Source organism: Anolis carolinensis, chromosome 4 (genome assembly GCF_035594765.1).
Source record: "Anolis carolinensis isolate JA03-04 chromosome 4, rAnoCar3.1.pri, whole genome shotgun sequence".
In the NCBI taxonomy this organism is placed as follows: domain Eukaryota; kingdom Metazoa; phylum Chordata; class Lepidosauria; order Squamata; family Dactyloidae; genus Anolis; species Anolis carolinensis.
The window spans coordinates 146393276-146413011 of NC_085844.1; the positions used below are offsets into that span (position 1 = coordinate 146393276).

Sequence of the window (19736 nt, forward strand, 5' to 3'; positions counted from 1 at the left end):
AGTATTTTTTTATCTCACTGTTTGTGCCAAAAAGACTCACAAAGCAACTTAAGTGAGATCAGGAGAATTAAAACTATATCAGTATGCAACATATAAAAGTCACAATATAAACAAAAAAAGGATGTGCAAAAAGAGCACATCCCAACTTGGACACCAGTTCCTGAAGTAACAACATGAGCTTTCAAAAAATAGTTAAATTATAGGCTCCCTGGCAATTTCCTTTGAGCCCATTTCATATTAAAAGACAAAACGACAACAACAACACCAAAACCATGAGTAATTGTAAACTATCAAAAGGTGTACAATGGTTTTAGCTGATCAAGGACAGTCCTTGAAGGAGGGAACAGCAAAAGAAGTAAACCAAAACACTTCTGTCTTCCCACATAATCTAGACTCACTTCAAAAATGTATGGAATATGTTTGTAAGACCAAGACCTACGTGTAAGCATTCCTTACTATGATACTGCAAACATAATGTAGAAAGAAGGAATTGTTGGAATCAACTTGTAGAAAGAAGCACTTTTTGTAGATATTGTGTTTTTATAAAGTGACTTACCATGAGCTTTAATAATCGAGGGTGTAGAAGAGGTACCTCCTAGTGACTGGAAGCTGGAAATGTTCACCTTCTGATCCGTAATGAAAGGTCTCCTAGTATGCTTCCGTATCTGGCCTTGAAGGTTTTTTTTAAACAAACAAACAAACAAAATAGGAAGAGAAATGTGTTAATAAAATAGGAAGAGCAAGGTGTTAATAGAATTGAAGCACCCCTTATCCAGAATTCCAATATCAGAAATACTCCCTAATCCAAAACTGTCTGCATAGGTGCCTGAGATAGGGATATCGTTGCTTTTTGATGATTCAATGTACACAACCTTTGGCTGATGGGAATTGCAGTCCAACTAAAACCATGACCTAGGGCTGGGGTTCTTAACGTCTTATGTTTTGATGGCCAACATTCATATTGCAAACAATCTGAGACTATCAGCATAATAACAGAATACATGTTTTGAAGCAGATGTTTGGAACTCCAGTTTCCCAAGAGGTGCATCTACACTGTAGAATCAATGCCTCAAGGCTATGGCACCCTGGGATCTGTAGTTTGGTGAGATAGCAGAACTCTTGGACAGAGAAAGCTAAAAACTGTGGCAGTTAAAGTGATGTCAAACTATTAATTCTACATTGTATATATCCAAGGTACCAGTCAGCATTGCCAATGGTAATAGATTATGAGAATTGTCATAAAAAACATTCAGAGGCCCAAAACTTCTCAATTCTTGTTCTAAACAGAACTCACCAGCTGACGATGGTCCAAAAGCCAAAAATATGTAGTATAAACTGCCAGCATTTCTTGGCTGTGTTGATATAACATTTCTTGAAATGAAAGAACACTTGATGATACCATTGTTAAAGGATGTTGATAGAATTTCCACTTCACCCTAGAAACACAACTATTTATAACTACCGCTCTGGCCATGTTCATTATACATACACATATGAATGAAATAATATTTACTGACAGCAATCTAATAGAATTATTCAAATCTATTAAAGTATCTGCATGTTACCAGATCATAGACAAAACAATAAACACTTTCTATAGAATAAAATGTTACACATGTTTCATGATGTTATCACTGGAAAAGAAATGCAATACTAGATTTTTGCCAATTTTTAATAAATATACCATGCAGATCAAGTATGAAAAGCACTACCCTTCCCTTCATCCCTTCTGGTTAGGGACAAAGCACATATTTTTAGCTCTACATAACATCTGTCATGCTTTTAAAAGTTCTAACAGCAAGAAGACATGTTTAGTACCAGAGGTAAAGGGCTAGGTCTAGTACGTCCAGTTGAGAAGGCATGTTGAACTTCTATATGATCTGTGTCATTTCTAACACAATTATAGATGTCATCATTCCCCTGGAAAAAAATAAAAACACCACCATAAGCCAGTCTCCAGAAATTCTTACTCACCACATTAGTACACTATGTATAATATTTTTCTATCTACTTTAAAACATACGTTTCCACACATCCACTAATATTTGGTTGAGGAATTGCAATGATAGCAATGTCCTTTGTACACACAGAAAAAATTAAAAACAAAACAGCATAATGTTCTGCCTCTTACTTCCAAATTTTGCCATGTCATATTTAACCATATTGATAGTAAGTCAACTTTGACGTTATTATTTCTTTAATAGATGTTTTGAATATAATTTTTAAAAATAAACAATAAAGGAAACACTTCAATGTCTCACCATAATTGTGTCATCAGAGAAACCAATAGCTACATAGCCATCTGATGAACCACTCATTTCAAATTTGAATACAGAAGTCCCTAATGCTTCAGATGACATGAAGTAACAGTTCGGATCTTGCGGACTGCACCCCTCAGGGTTACTGAAACAGAATTTATTTGTACCACACCCTTCTTCTGTAGAGACCTGTAATGAAAATGAAATTATTCAAGACATGTATATATATATGCCCTCAAGTTCCTTCATTCCTGTCACTATATTCATTTGTTACAGGAATCCTCAAATCACTTCTGTTACAGGATTCTTATACTTTGTCACACTACATAATTATTGCACTGTGGTTCTATCTTAACTGTCATTGTTCCATTGTATAGGATCCTCAGATATGTAGTTTTCTTCAGAAAATAATTTTCTTAGGAAAAGAACTCTAGTACCTCCCCAAACTATAAACTCCACATTATTCTGGGAGGTGGATGTTTTCCACTAACAAATCTGATTTTGATACAATCTAAACCACCTACTGACCATGACAGTAGGTTATGCGGAGACATGAGAGAAGCCTCCACAAGGATGGTAAAAACATCAAAACATCTGGGGGTCCCCTGGGCAACGTCCTTGCAGGTGGCAAATTCTCTCACACCAGAAACAACTTGCAGTTTCTCAAGTCACATCTGACACGAAAAAATTACCTGTCACAATAGTTATTGTCCCCACTGTAACCATATAGAAGATGCTTCTCCATGGGCAAGTGGAGCCATAAACTATGTATTAAATGAGATATAGAAAGCAAACACTTACTGTTGCAGAAGAACTGGTACTCTGTGTGAAGCTGGGTAATGTCTAGAAAAGACACAGAACACCACTAGTTAGAGAAAAAAATTGACATGGAAAATGACAGTTGGCACATCAACATTTCTCACCATGGATTCATCTTCAAGGCTACATCAATTATCATATGGGATTCCAAACTGATAATTGTACAGATCAATGGAGGTTATAATGGAGGAACAGGAGTGGAAAGATATAGAAAACAGGTGTTGGCAGAAGCCCCCACCAACTACAGGCAGTCCCCAAGTTACAAACATCTGACTTACAAACAACTCATAGTTAAGAATGGGGTGATACAACAGGAAGTGTGAGAAATGGAAGTGGAAGGGAAATTCACTCCTGGAAGAAGAGTTGTCATGGGCAAAGGGGGTGTCAACTGAAGATTTATCACCAATCCTTGTTTCTACAACAAGCCACATTTTTCAAAATCCAATTAATACAGGGACAGAAAGTGAGGTCTAATCTTCTGAACAGGAACTCAGGGCCCTTCCAGATAGGTCCTATATCCCAGGATCTGATCCCAGGTTTTCTGCTTTAAACTGGACTATATGATCCCGCACAGCTAGATAATCTGAGATAAACAAAAAACCTGTGATCAGATCCTGGGATATAGGGCCTGTCTGACAGGACCCACAGACAGCAAAATAAACACCACATGGATGTTAATCCTTCCCTATGCTAGCTAAAGCTAAAGAATATATGTGTGTGTGTATGTGTGTGTGTGTATATATATGTATGTATGGCTAGAGTTACACTTAAAAATGTAGCTGTTTCAACTTTCATACAGATTCAACTTGGGGACTGCCTGTATTTGGACTTTCTTTCAACTGAACAGCAATGTGCAAACATTATTTAAAACTTGAACTTATGTGGAAACAGAAATAATAATAGTGAATAATAGTGAACCTCTACTGAAATGAATGACTTCTGCTAAAAGTTTTCAGAGTCACCTGGAGGACCTAGAAAATTCCTATCTTTACTAGGAATTTTTTAAGATCCTCCAGTTCATATCATAGAATTACCTGGAACACCCACAAAATTCTTAGAGGTGGTATATTTTGTCAGATGCTGATAGGTGAAACCATGGGTATCAGTCACAAACTTATGGGGGTTGTACTGTATATTGCCAAAAGTATACTAGTGTTCCAGTGCTCCTAACAGTAGCAGTAGAATAGCATCACCAACTCAGGTGAGATTTGTGAGCTATGCCAACAATGCCCAAGAGCAACATGTTGCTCATGGATTGTTTATCCAAGGGGCACTTCAAGATGGGCCCCAAAATGTGGGGCCTATTGGGCTTTTACCTGCGGTGTTCAAATGACAACTCAAGTAAAATGAATTAATTTGGGAGAAAGCCTGCTTTATCCAGAATTAATTTGTAACCCCATTAGACCCGGGCCTTCCATTTCTGTCAAGTCTGGAAGCGCCCCAAGTATATATAATTTCACGCTAAAAGCATTTTAATTCAAATGTTATGTATTATTATATATTTCAATTTTAAAAAAATAGAGTATCCTATGAAAACTTACTGAAACAAATGATGCGCCGGAAGATACAAGCAAGTGGCTTTGAACCTCAGACCAGAATGTTGTAAAATTCTGTACAACTGTTGCTCTAGAGAGGGAGGAGAGAAAGACCATTGAAATGTACATTTTGGTGTCATTGGCCAAGTACAACTAATCAATACTTCCACATCACATTCTTATAACTTTCCTGTAAAATATCACATCTGAGTAATGTATCTATATCTATATCAAACAATACATAACATGCAAGCCATTTACTGCAGCCTGAGGCTCGATATAGGCCCCATCTACACTGCCATATAAAATCCAGATTGTCTGCTTTGAACTGGATCTTACAGCAGTATAGACTCAGGGGGCTTCCAGATGCACAAAAATGCAAGTTTTAAATGGGGGTTAAAAATTCCTGGGACCTGACACACAAACCTGTTAGTCCCAGGATTGGGCCCCCTGCCATTCTCACAGGCTTCCTCTGTATGGGAACAAGATGGAAGACAGATGGGGGATATCCAACGGAAGGTTTAAAAACAAAACAAAACATTCAGTTATGCACCAAATGTGATTATGCGCACATGCAAATATCTTAATATAAATATAAGCAGATTTGCATGTTCACATATGAAATTCAGCACATAAGTGATTTAAAAAAAATATCCACCAGGTTTCTCCCCTCTCCTGTTCTACACTGCCATATAAAATCCACATTATTTGCTTTGAACTGGATTATGTGCAGTGTGGACTCATAATGTGGATTATCTGATTTGATATACAGTAGAGTCTCACTTATCCAACATAAACGGGCCGGCAGAATGTTGGATAAGCGAATACGTTGGATAATAAGGAGGCATTAAGGAAAAGCCTATTAAACATCAAATTAGGTTATGATTTTACAAATGAAGCACCAAAACATCATGTTAGACAACAAATTTGGCAGAAAAAGTAATTCAATACACAGTAATGCTATGTAGTAATTACTGTATTTACAAATTTAGCACCAAAATATCACAATGTATTGAAAACATTGACTACAAAAATGCGTTGGATAATCCAGAACGTTGGATAAGTGAGACTCTACTGTATGTTTTCTTTTTTTTCTTTTTTATGTGGTTTGTTTAGACATTTATTCTGCAAACAGGAATAACCAAGCAGTTGAACCCCTATATCACTGTGTCATATAGAGCCCTGGATTGTTGTTCATATGAACCATGAGAACAAATACCTATGTCCATACCTGAATACAACTTGTCCCACACCAGGAGGCGCAATCCAAACTGCCGTTACATTTTGCTTGTCAAGCCGATTTGTGTGACTCACCGAAGAATTCTACAATTTAAAAAAAAGATGCAGAAAAAGTAACACCTTACCAGGTTTCTAAAAGTAAAACCTTCCCAATATTACTTTGTGACACTGAACCAATTCAGACTACCCTGATGTAAGTAGTCATCCATGGGTTTCTTGATTAAATTTGTGCCTAGGATGAAGCATCTATCACACACTTTACTTCACTCTTTGTATTGGGTTTGGTTAAAATCAGATTTTCAGCTACTTTCATGAACAAACCACCCACTATCCTATGGGTTCAGTTATCAAAATAATGCAAATGTAAACTCCCTTTTAATCGTAAGGCAACAACTTATTTGTGTGCAGGTGGCTCTGGCACTGGAAAATAGTCTGAGTTCTTGGGTAAAAAGAGAAGAAAGTGGGTAAGATGCACATGCTACAGAAAGGGTATCCAGCAGAGTATAGAGTCCATATTGAGAGAAGCAGTAGTATCACTCCATTCTGCCATAGCCAGACTTCACCAGAATACTGCGTCCAGTTCGGGACACTACTTTTTTAGAAGGATGTTGACACGCCAGAACACACTGAGAAGAGCAGTGACCAAGGAGATTAAAGATCTTGAAACCAAGCCTTATTAGGAATTATGATGAGAGGGTGGGAGTACATTTAGCTTGGAAGAGAAATATCTGATATATCTGGAGGTGATATCTGATATATCTGGAGGGATGTCATGATGTAGAAGAAGGAACAATCTTGCTTTCTGCAGCTCCAGAGACTAGAATATGAACCAGTGGGTTCAAATTACATTTAAAGATGTAAACATTAGGAAGAACTTCTATAAGAGCTATTTAACAATGGAATAGGCCCAGAGAGCACTGGACCAATGTTTTGCAGACTGCAAGCATACTGCAGGGGGGAAAGGGATTTCCCACTCATCACTTCGGCCCCTTCCACACAGCCGAATAGAATCCCACATTTTCTACTTTGAACTAGACTATACGACAGTGTGGATTCAGATAACCCAGTTCAAGCAGAGATTGTGGGATTTTCTGCCTTGATATTCTGGGTTATATGGCTGTCTGGAAGGGCCCCTAGAGCCTCACTTGAGGAGGCAGCTGGGTCAAGAGTATTCCAAGGCTGGGCTAAGAACAAAAGAAACTGAAACCAGTAAAGATGTCTATAAAACCTATAATTTGATGAACTTTTTTGAGTAACGTTATTAGAATGGGTTGCTCTGTGGCTTTACCCACACATCCCCTTAAGACTTCATCTGTGGATGACCTGAATATTCCTGTACTGTGTTTCTGTGAGAAGTAAGGTGACCCAGAAGATTAAGTGATAACTAGAAGACCTGACACAAGTGGTCATTGTAACAGTCCAATTATTAGAGTGTGTTCAGCAGCAGTTCAGTGGATAGAGAACTTAATTTAAGGAGCAAACAATTCAATGGCTTGGAGAAAGAAAACTAAGCTTTGTTGTAGAAACGCCATTCTAAGACCTCTTCTACACTGGATAATCTGGATTTTACCTGGCAGTATAGATGGGGTCTTAAGCTATATAAGCCTACTACTGCTGCCCACTATGAAGCAGTCTTTGCTCTTCAGTACTATCGTAAGCATTGTTATATTTCCAACACCAATTAGGAAATTACCAGAGCACAGGATACCCCAGTTCAGCAGTCCCTATCACTAATGCTGGATCTAGGTAAAGGTAAAGGTTTCCCTGACATTAAGTCTAGTAAAGGCAAAGGTTTCCCCTGACGTTAAGTCCAGCCGTATCCAACTCTGGAGGGTTGGTGCTCATCTCCATTTCTAATCTGAAGAGCCGGCGTTGTCCGTAGACACCTCCAAGGTCATGTTGTTGTCGACCGCGTTTTAGGGGATCGGGCCTCTTAAGGAGAGACCCGATCCGGTCCTGAGAGAACGGACCTTGGCGAAGCCAAAAGGAGAATTATTAGCCGCAATACAACCTGAAGCCGAAATGAAGAAGGTCCGCCAAAGTTGAAGGAAAATCCGCCAAGGAGTCTTTATTGAGCAATTCAGCTGAAGAGGACTCTAGTAGCGATCATTCGGTCTACTAGGGTACCATACAATCAAAATAAAGCCATATTTATACAAATTTCAGTCTGACAGCCCTTTGAATTTCCCGCCCTGCTCCCCCGTCCATCTGATCGTTGATAGGCTAGAAGGTTGAACGAGGCGGGCTTTCGTTTCCCGCCTTGCTCCGTTGGCCCAATAGGAAGCTGCCTTTTGTCTCTACTCGGGCCAATCAGGAAAGAGAAGGCGGGAGTTATTGAAACAATGAGGTGACAGGGCAGGAACTGTCGGATTAAGTCCTGCTAGACCGATTTCTAAAGGGTGATTAATGGCAGCAATCAAGGGTGTCCGGGTTTCTGTCACGTATACAGATTTTAGATATGCCTTGGGGTGTCAGAGGTGGAAGCAAAGATGGGTGGTGATGAGCCATATTGACAGGCTCCGCAGGGCGCCTTCCTGAGGTGTCCTGGATTTTCCTTTGGGTGAGATATGACAATGTTTGCCTTGGGGCGAATCACCTTTAGGTCAACACTACGAATTCGGCGACTCAAGCCCTATATTGTCCATGCAATTTGAATTTGATTGGGTTTAGCGGTGGCAGATTATCCTTTTGTTTTTGGGAAGGGAAGCCTGGGTCATAGGAAATGGGATAAGTTCTGGGGTTCAGGTTGAGTTCAAATATTTCCTATTTGATTTCATGACTTGACAATTATATGAAATAAAATGAAAAATAAAATAAAGTTGGAATATAAACCATGCTGGGAAAAATACATATTTTCCGGGGATCCCAAAGAGTACAAATACATATAGGCAGATAGATAGATTTCATGGAAATAAGGGAGAATCCATAAAAGTGAGTTACATTGCATAAAGGGGAATCATGAATGATATAAACAATTGAAAATATTTGATAAGAACGAAGTTCATAACATCTGGAGAACCCAGCATGGAAATTCATAAAAGTGGAGTTTTAGCAGCATGATTTTACAATTCATGAAGTTGTTATCTCTTGCCTCAGGCTAAAAGGTCAAACACCTTTTGTGCAGAGAGTCACAGTAAACTCCAGTAAAAAGTCTCAATCACCTTCTACTATAAATATATGGAATATAGAACATAAAGTCTTGATTTTTGAACTATCTTTTACAAAGTCCTGGGGGGGGGGGTGGTCACCTCGATCACAATGTGGCTGGCATGACTGCATGGAACGCTGTTACCTTCCCGCTGGAGCGGTACCTATTGATCTACTCACATTTGCATGTTTTCAAACTGCTAGGTTGGCAGAAGCTGGAGCTAACAGCGGGTGCTCACTCTGCTCCCTGGGTTTGAACCTGGAACCTTTCGGTCTGCAAGTTCAGCAGCTCAGCACTTTAACACACTGAGCCACCGGAGGCTCCTTGACATTAAGTCTAGTTGTGTCCAAATCTGCGGGTTGGTGCTCATCTCCATTTCTAAGCCAAAGAGTCAGCATTGTCCATTGACACCTCAAAGGTCATGTGGCTGGCATGACTGCATGGAGCGCCATTACCTTCCCGCTGGAGCAGTACCTATTGATCTACTCACATTTACATTTCTAACTGCTAGGTTGGCAGAAGCTGGGGCTAACAGCTGGAGCTCACCCCACTCCCCAAATTCAAACTGCCAACCTTTTGGTCAGCAAGTTCAGCAGCTCAGCGGTTTAACCCACTGCGCTACCAGGGACTCCTTAACGCTGGATCTACGCTGCCCTATATCCCAGGATCTGATCTCAGATTATCCAATTTGAACTGGATTGTAAGAGTCTACACTGCCAGATAATCTGGGATAAACAGAGAATCTGGGATCAGATCCTGGGACATAGAGCAGTGTGGAAGGGGCCTAAGACAGTTTTGAAGCAAGAAGTACATATTTCCAAACTATCTATTTGCTCCATCAGAGAGCAGTGTTAACCCATCCTGAACAGCCTTTTCTTACATATATGATATCTCTGTGCTCCATTCTCCCACCGCCAACCATTTTATATAGATGTCAAAAAACCATAAAGACAAGGTGGTTCTTTAATGATCCCACAGCTTAACTGTCAGGAAACCAAGTAGAAGTTTCCCAATGCTGTATCTTTGTAAGGAGTGGGTTGGGAAGCCCCCACAATTCAATGGTTTATATTTCCAACCCACTAAATGGATAAGGGGAGATACAATGGCCATCAGTAAGAAAGGTTGTGGAGAAGGTGAAGAAACCTAGCAAAACAGCATCCCTCCCCCACATTGTTCTGCCAAGTCATCAGCTAGAGTTTCAGTACTAGACTGAAATTAATCTAGATCAGTGGTTCTCAACCTGTGGGTTCCCAGCCAGTTGACCAGCTGTTAGGATTTCTGGGAATTCAAAGTAAAATATCTGGGGACCCACAGGTTGAGAACCAGTGATCTAGATAATCCACTTCATGAAGAAACAGTATGTAGTGGATAAACATTGTCCTCTTGCCTGGGAATGAGATAAATATTGAAATCCTTTGTTTGAAATTCTGAAATCTAAAACACTCCAAAGTTGTCCACATGGGTGGTTAAGATAGTAAGGTACTAGCCACTCTCTGGACCTAACAACTCTACACATTTCTGTTAGAAACATAAAGAATAGTTGCTCTTTTTTGCAACACATAAGAAGTAACAACAGAATTACACATGACTTGAATTATACAAGCCACACATACCTGAATATTATTGCATTCAAGACCTTGTGTGGAGGGACTTAGGATTCGAAAGCTTCCAACAGCAGAATCTCCTCCGGGTGTTCGAGCCTGGAGCAGAAATCCTTTAAAGCTGGAGCCTTTGATTCCAGTTAGCGAAACTGAGTAGGGAAGAAAAATAAATGTGTTTGAATGTCTTGTAATTTGCATTAACAGAAGAGAAAAAAGAAAAGAACTATTGCTGTTATGGCTGCTACTCTAAAAGTGGTTCATAATGTATCAAAATCACAGAATCATAGAGAGGGGCTGGATCTACACTGCCATATAATCCAGATTATCAAAGCAAATATTCCACATTATCTGCTTTGACCTGGACTATATGAGTCTACACTGCCATATAATCCAGTTTAAAGCAGATCATCTGGATTTTATATAGCAGTGTAGATCCAGCCTTGTAAGAGACCACATGGGCCATGCAATCCAACTCCCTGGCATGCAGGAAAAGCACAATCAAAGCATTGTCCTTGAAAGCATCATGGTTTAAAAAGCTTAAACTTGCCAGAAATGAAACTGAAAAAATTAGAGCTCACTTGAAAGATTTGAAAAATTATAGTAGTTTTTTAGATAATTATAATTTAACACACACACACACTCACACAAAGGACTGGGAATTTGTGGCCTTCTAGATGTTACTGTTGTAACAGCTTTCACCATTCTTGAACAGAGGCCATTGGCATTGCTAGATGGAAGACTGACTTTACTGTAGTCTAAAAACTAACCTCTATTCAAAGCATTGTGACTGAAGTCCCATCTACACTGCTATATAATGCAGTTCATAATGTAGTTTAACTGCATCAAACTGGATTATATGGCAGTGTAGTCTCATATAATGCTGCTCAATGAAGTCTCAGGCCCCATCTACACTGCCATATAATTCATTTAACTGCATTACAAAACTGTATGATGTGGCAGTGTAGACTGGGCCTGAGATGACACTGTGGGCAGGGCCGTAGCCAGAAAAAAAATTCAGAGGGGTTTTTGAAAATTTGGGGGGGGGGGGGTTGAACCCCTAACCCCCCCCCCTCCCAGCTACAGACCTGTCAATATGTGCTTGAGATTGATGACCGAAACCCCGGCTTTTAAATTAATTAAAAAACGCAGCGGAGAGTTCCGCAGGTTACTCTCCAAAGGAACGAAGCGGGACCGCAGCAGACTATTATTAAAAGACTTTTTTTTCTTCATTTTCCCCTTCCCTGAACTATGTAACAAAATCCCCCAATAAAAGTAGCATTTATTTTAAACAATAACACTCTCTATCTGGTTATTTTGTATCTTCCCCTGGCTCCTTCCTTTGCATGCAGTTTCTCTCCCTCCCGTCCTTTTAACTCCGGTTGAGGTTTCTCCGCCATAGATTAACATGGCGGACGATACAAATTGGCTCATATCTCTATCAAAATTACCCCTAGAACGCTCCTCTTTTAGTCCTAACCCTTTCTAAGGCTCCTGACTCGAAGACAACCAGCAGAACCGGAATCGGTCCAGTTTTCGGCACCTCAACAGCTGACTGTCAAACGGGACCGACGGCTCCTTTCAAGCCAAGCTGCTGCCTTATCCCGGACTTTCCTCTCCCCGCAGCCCGCGGAATGGGTTTAAGAGATCCCTAGCCCCTTTCTGTGTACTGGGGATGGGGGAATCGCTCTCTCGCGGGGGAGACATAGTTCTCCAAAGACCCTCATCCTCTACAGCTGCCAGGGGGTGCCCGGACGGGTGCCCTCCATGTTTCATTCATACCTTCATGATTTTATGAAGGAGAAGAACACTCTTCCCCAGACCTACCCCTGGACTTATGAAAACCTATACTTCCAAAGACTACAACCCACACGTGCCCCTTCCCCATGCCATCTCTATGGATTCCTTATGAACTCTTTTTCCTCATGTATTTGTGAATTTTCATATTCTATGTACTTGGACACTCTCATGACTCACTGTTGTATGAATTTCTAATCGTTGGGCTAACTTCATGGATTGTGAAATTATGCTGCTAGAACTCCACTCTTATGAATTTCCATATCGGGTTCCCCAGATGTTGTGAACTTCGTCCTTATCAAATGTTTTCTATTGCTTATATCATTCATGATTCCCCTTTATGCAATGTCACCCACCTTTATGGATTCTCCTTTATTTCCTTGAAATCTATCTATCTGCCTATATGTATTTGTACTCTTTGGGATCCCTGGAAAATATGTATTCTTCCCAGCAGGGTTTATGTTCCAACTTTATTTTAATTTTCATTCTATCCCATATAATTGTCAAATCATGAAGTCAAATGGGAAATATTATGACCCTAACATGAACTCTAGCCCTATGACCCAGACCTCCCTTCCCAAAAACAAAAGGATAATCTGCCACAGTTTAATCCAATCTCATTCCGATCGCATGGACAATATAGGGCGAGTCACCAAATTCCTAAAAGGTGACTCGCCCCCAAGGCAAGCATTGTCATATCCCAGGCCAGGACGCCGCTGGAAGGCACCCTGTGGGGCCCGTCAATGACGGCTCATCACCACCCATCACCACTTCCCGTCTGACACCCCAAGACATATCTAAAATCTGTGAACGTGACAGGACCCCGGACATCCTTGATGGGTGCCATTTATTCCTTTAGAAATCGGCTGGGCCAGAATTAATCTGATATTTCCTGTCCTGCCACCTCATTGTTTCAATAGCTCCCGCCTCCTCCTCTCTGATTGGCCCGAGGGGGGACAAAAAACGGCTCCCCATTGGGCCAGCAGGGCAAGGCGGGAAACGAAAGCCCGCCTCGTTCAACCTCTCAGCCTATCCGCGATCAGATGGGCAGGGAAGCGGGGCGGGAAATTCAAAGGGCTGTCAGACCGAAACATTGTATAAATATGACTTTATTTGAAACATATGTTACGCTAGTAGATTGAATGATCGCTATTAGCGTCCTTTTCAGCTGAATTGCTCAATAAAAACTCCTTGGCGGATTTTCCTTCAACTTGGCGGACCTTCTTCATTTCAGGCTTCAGGTTGTATTGCGGCTTATATTCTCCTTTTGGCTTCGCCAAGGTCCGTTCCCTCAGGACCGGGTCGGGTCTCTCTTTAAGGGCCCGATCCCCCAAAGTGCGGTCGACAACATAATTTGGCTTTACCACGAAGGGACTTGCTTGGAAGTTCCAAAGATCAATTTCTAGGCTAAAAATTCCAAGCGGCGACCTTGGTCCAGATATTCTGGAACAGGTTGGGGAGAGAAACGGCTGCAAGGAGGGCCCTCCGACCAACAACTTGACCTCATTTCACATCCAAATTTCTCTGGCAGTCCCTTTCTCTCTCTAGATCTGATTCAGGGTACTGAACAAAGGAGCCAGATAGGAGGAAGCAGATTTTTAGCTCCTCGAAGGAAAGGCGCCAACGTGAAACAGGGGACGCCCTGTAAAAAAATAAAAGGGAACCGGCCCCGTTGCTGAGACCCAGGTGGGCGGAGCCTTGGAGGTATTGCACTTCGGATCAGGGCTCGGTAACAAATTCCTGGTGAAACGCGGGAACATCTGGCACCCGGGGGGGCGTGTGAGAACAGTCTGGCTTGTAAGATTACAGGTTCAAGAATCGCGGGGTAGGGGAACGGTTGTGTTCCCGGGGCACCTGCGGATTCCACGGACGCCAGCCATCCAGTCTTGGTGGAAGGAACTCTCGGTAGGACGAGCGGCACCTAGCCGGTTGGGTGAGTCGTTACTCCGTTAACTGTCAGGTACTGGGCAGGGGCTGAGCCAAGAATGGGTGTTTGTTCAGCACGTCTAGGGTGTCCCACCCCAGTAGACATCCCCAGGGAGTCTCCATTGGGTAAGATCCTGGCCAATTGGGGTGGGCTTTGCATCGAAAAACATGGTGCGGGCCAGGTTGGGCTAACTCAGAGCACATAAGTGGCCCCTTGTGGCCCTTGAAGGGGGAACAGCTTGCCCCCCCTTGCTTGAGTCGCCGAATTCGGAGTGTTGACCTAAGGTGACTCGCCATGGGGAGGGCAGGTGGTTCCAGCTTGCTTATGCTGCGATGTTCATGGCCTTAAGCCAGGGAGAGAATCGGAGGGGGGGAGGGGGGTCCACGTCTTCCCATGCAGAGATTTGGGCTCCAAAAACAACCCCCCAAAGATTCCCCCCTAGACCCTTTTCCCCTTACCCCCTCCTCCAGAGGATTTTCTGGACACATTTGCTTGCCTCCTCCCCACCCCATCAGCCCCCTCCTCCAATCCCCATCCCCACCTTTTCTCCTCACCCTGAGTCCTGCACCGATCCAGAACCCCCAAATCGACCCTTCAAGGGAACCTCTGCTTCCCGGGATCCCACTCTCCCAGACTCACTCTCCCAACTCCCTGCCATTTCACCCCGTCCCCCCTCCGCTTCCCAGCCCTCTGTTTTCTCTCAGCCCCATCTCCCCTCCGTTTCCCAACCTCCTATTCCCTCTCCACCCCCCCCCAACCGAATCCCTCTAAGCCTTTTTTTTCCATTCCACCCCAAGACTTCTCCCCCCTTGCAGCCCCCCTCCCTTAATCTCTCCCTCTCTTCCTCTCGCTCGTCCTGTGTCTTCAAAGACTCCTTTCCCTTTTTCTTTTTTCCTCACCCAATCCCTTTGGGCAACCCTGCAAAAAAACCCCCTTTTTGAATCTTTCTCTCTCAGCCCCCCTCCTCTCTGGGGGTTATTGTGTATCTTTGGAAAACCTTCCATCTTCAGAGACTGGCTGAGTCCTGCCTGGGGCTTCCCTGTTCTCTGAGTAGTATTCTTTGTTTGATTGCCTTGACATTGGAGCTTTGTCTGTCCTTTAAATGTGGGGAACCAAGTTTTGTTCCTTTTCCTCATGATTTTCTTCCTTGAGCTATCCTCTCTGTTTCTCTCTCTCCCTCTTGTTTGCTATCTCTTGAATGACTGTGTATACAATGGGTTAGGGGTTTTACTAACACTCTCTCAGTATAAAAGGGACCGTTGGGAATTGTAGAATGGGGATCCTGGCACCCCACATGGAAGGCACTCCACTCCGACCTGGACTACCAGGACCATCATCCGCTCCTGTGGCTATAAAGGGACTATGAGAAACCCAGCTCAGATAAAGCGAGAGCAACCAGTGGGGTGCCATCACGGTGATGAGGCCCCCACCCACAAGCTGGCTCCAACCCCTGGCAGGGGTCGTAAGGCTGACCCTGAGCAGAAGAACATCCCCCTTCTAATGCAGGGAGGGAAGGGCGCCCCCACGAGACCAGGAGAAGGCTGGCAGGTAAGGGCGACCCCCCTCACCTGAGAAGAGGCTAAAGGTGTGTCCCCATGGAGCCACGAACAGGACCCTCGCTGTTGGTCGCTGGGTCAGGCGCGAGTGGGGAGCCCTAACATGGCTGCGAGGGTGCCAGAGGAACCTTCAGTATTGAAGATGTCCCAGAAGGTATGAATGATTTATTTCCATTTTTTTCTCCTTTTATTCCTCCTTATAAAACTAACCCTCCACACTTAGGGTCTTGGGGGAAGGGGAGTGGGGAGGGGACACGTGATCTCTTTTCTTTGCTGTCTTGAGGCATTCTCTATCCCTTGGACCTCCTCCCGGGTGGAGGTGCTGGACCTGGCTGTGGACACTAGGAGGCGCCCGGTGAAGATGGCATCACAACCTCCTCGGAGCCCTCCTGACCTCCTACATCGCTTGCAAGGTGCTGGAATCCATGCCAGGATCCATCAAGAGTGCTCCTGAACCAGAACCAGCCCCCACCAGCGGTGAGGAAGACAAAGACCTGTGGACTGCTGAGCCGGGAGACGACCTGAAGGTGTTGTTCCGGAAAACACCTCCTCAGGGCCCGCCGCCCGCAAGCTGTCCTGACCCACACCCTCCCGAGGTCCGGAGAAAGACCCAACGCCAGAGACGGAAACACAAGACCCCCTCCAAGGACCCCTCCAAATCCCATCCTTCTAGCACCACGGGAACACCCCTATTTGGACCTACAAACATTTGACAGCTCACTTTGACAGCTGTCAAATCGGCCCTCACTTCAAACCCCCCCCCCCCCCCCGCTCGGAAGAACTGAACACCTTAGGTTCCCTGCTGGGAGCTGTCCGGCGTGCTGAATCAGGAGCCGTGAGTTCTAATTTTCACTCTATTTTTTCCCCTGTTCTTTCCCTATCCTTCAGCGCGGGGAGCTGTCCAGCGTACTAACCCTAACCCTAATTCTCCTTTCTTCTCTAACCCTCCCTGTCAATTCTAGCCCGGTTTTGCAAAGGTTTTCTCCTCTTTCTAGCTGTAATCCTTTTCCTTCTAATAATAAGCTGCTGCTGGTCGCATTTGCCCGCTCTGTTCCAAATTTGTCGCAAAAAGAACCATTCGAACCCCTCTCAGCAGATGGCCAGGCTGCCGCTAAGAGGTTATAATGCTTATGCGGTAGGGCAGGGGCGAAATGGGCTCCTCCCACTTCGCCCCGCCCTTACCGAGTGGGGAATATGATGACCGAAACCCCGGCTTTTAAATTAATTAAAAAACGCAGCGGAGAGTTCCGCAGGTTACTCTCCAAAGGAACGAAGCGGGACCGCAGCAGACTATTATTAAAAGACTTTTTTTCCTTCATTTTCCCCTTCCCTGAACTATGTAACAAAATCCCCCAATAAAAGTAGCATTTATTTTAAACAATAACACTCTCTATCTGGTTATTTTGTATCTTCCCCTGGCTCCTTCCTTTGCATGCAGTTTCTCTCCCTCCCGTCCTTTTAACTCCGGTTGAGGTTTCTCCGCCATAGATTAACATGGCGGACGATACAAATTGGCTCATATCTCTATCAAAATTACCCCTAGAACGCTCCTCTTTTAGTCCTAACCCTTTCTAAGGCTCCTGACTCGAAGACAACCAGCAGAACCGGAATCGGTCCAGTTTTCGGCACCTCAACAGCTGACTGTCAAACGGGACCGACGGCTCCTTTCAAGCCAAGCTGCTGCCTTATCCCGGACTTTCCTCTCCCCGCAGCCCGCGGAATGGGTTTAAGAGATCCCTAGCCCCTTTCTGTGTACTGGGGATGGGGGAATCACTCTCTCGCGGGGGAGACATAGTTCTCCAAAGACCCTCATCCTCTACAGCTGCCAGGGGGTGCCCGGACGGGTGCCCTCCATGTTTCATTCATACCTTCATGATTTTATGAAGGAGAAGAACACTCTTCCCCAGACCTACCCCTGGACTTATGAAAACCTATACTTCCAAAGACTACAACCCACACGTGCCCCTTCCCCATGCCATCTCTATGGATTCCTTATGAACTCTTTTTCCTCATGTATTTGTGAATTTTCATATTCTATGTACTTGGACACTCTCATGACTCACTGTTGTATGAATTTCTAATCGTTGGGCTAACTTCATGGATTGTGAAATTATGCTGCTAGAACTCCACTCTTATGAATTTCCATATCGGGTTCCCCAGATGTTGTGAACTTCGTCCTTATCAAATGTTTTCTATTGCTTATATCATTCATGATTCCCCTTTATGCAATGTCACCCACCTTTATGGATTCTCCTTTATTTCCTTGAAATCTATCTATCTGCCTATATGTATTTGTACTCTTTGGGATCCCTGGAAAATATGTATTCTTCCCAGCAGGGTTTATGTTCCAACTTTATTTTAATTTTCATTCTATCCCATATAATTGTCAAATCATGAAGTCAAATGGGAAATATTATGACCCTAACATGAACTCTAGCCCTATGACCCAGACCTCCCTTCCCAAAAACAAAAGGATAATCTGCCACAGTTTAATCCAATCTCATTCCGATCGCATGGACAATATAGGGCGAGTCACCAAATTCCTAAAAGGTGACTCGCCCCCAAGGCAAGCATTGTCATATCCCAGGCCAGGACGCCGCTGGAAGGCACCCTGTGGGGCCCGTCAATGACGGCTCATCACCACCCATCACCACTTCCCGTCTGACACCCCAAGACATATCTAAAATCTGTGAACGTGACAGGACCCCGGACATCCTTGATGGGTGCCATTTATTCCTTTAGAAATCGGCTGGGCCAGAATTAATCTGATATTTCCTGTCCTGCCACCTCATTGTTTCAATAGCTCCCGCCTCCTCCTCTCTGATTGGCCCGAGGGGGGACAAAAAACGGCTCCCCATTGGGCCAGCAGGGCAAGGCGGGAAACGAAAGCCCGCCTCGTTCAACCTCTCAGCCTATCCGCGATCAGATGGGCAGGGAAGCGGGGCGGGAAATTCAAAGGGCTGTCAGACCGAAACATTGTATAAATATGACTTTATTTGAAACATATGTTACGCTAGTAGATTGAATGATCGCTATTAGCGTCCTTTTCAGCTGAATTGCTCAATAAAAACTCCTTGGCGGATTTTCCTTCAACTTGGCGGACCTTCTTCATTTCAGGCTTCAGGTTGTATTGCGGCTTATATTCTCCTTTTGGCTTCGCCAAGGTCCGTTCCCTCAGGACCGGGTCGGGTCTCTCTTTAAGGGCCCGATCCCCCAAAGTGCGGTCGACAACAAGATAGACTCTTAATTTTTTGCATCTCATAGACTTAGCATGGGGATTTGGTTAACCAGTTAAAATTCATGAGTAAACCACGTTTTTTCTTTAACCTGAAAAATTTCGGGGATGGTCTGAACCCCTAACTCCCCCCCCCCCCCCCGGCTACAGGCCTGGCTGTGGGATAGGGATAACACGTGCTTGAGTCCAACATCTGGAGTCCAAAAGCATTCCCTCCTCTTAAGAAAAGTTTTTTAAAGCAGTGGTTAGAATATGCCCAGTGAGCTTTAGCTGAGCTTGATTTGCTGAAGGATCTGAAGCATTACACGAAGATTAGCCTTCTGCAACAAAATGTTCTCCAGATGGATTACAACACCCATCAGCCCCAACCAGCACAACAATTTGTCCAAGGTGGCTGGGGATAATGGGAATTGTAATCCAGCACTTCTGGTGGAGAAGGATGTAGATCCTTCCTCTTTCAGGAAGGAAGCATTACCATAGATATATTTGAGTTTGGCTTCACCAATTAGTTCGACAAATCCCTGTATTCAAAAAGAAGAAGTCACTCTCTTGCCACAGTAAACAACATCAAAATAAGGATGTTTTCCACTGAACAAAGCATACTTCCGTCTTTCTTATTCCTAC

General features: G+C 43.6%; 1 protein-coding gene across 2 annotated transcripts in view; it reads right to left on the minus strand.

Moving 5' to 3' along the window:
- The window catches only part of LOC103278642 (putative ferric-chelate reductase 1), a 56359-nt gene that overhangs the window by 18295 nt on the left and 18328 nt on the right, over positions 1–19736 (minus strand). Inside the window, exons 3-10 of one of the 2 annotated variants that reach the window (XM_062979555.1) lie at positions 10613–10749; positions 5844–5935; positions 4619–4703; positions 3060–3101; positions 2262–2447; positions 1819–1920; positions 1295–1436; positions 557–670 (exon numbers count right to left, since the gene is read on the minus strand). In XM_062979555.1, coding sequence (XP_062835625.1) covers positions 557–670; positions 1295–1436; positions 1819–1920; positions 2262–2447; positions 3060–3101; positions 4619–4703; positions 5844–5935; positions 10613–10749 — 900 coding nt within the window. The remainder of the gene's footprint in view (positions 1–556; positions 671–1294; positions 1437–1818; positions 1921–2261; positions 2448–3059; positions 3102–4618; positions 4704–5843; positions 5936–10612; positions 10750–19736) is intronic. The other variant, XM_062979556.1, reaches the window with a different exon arrangement.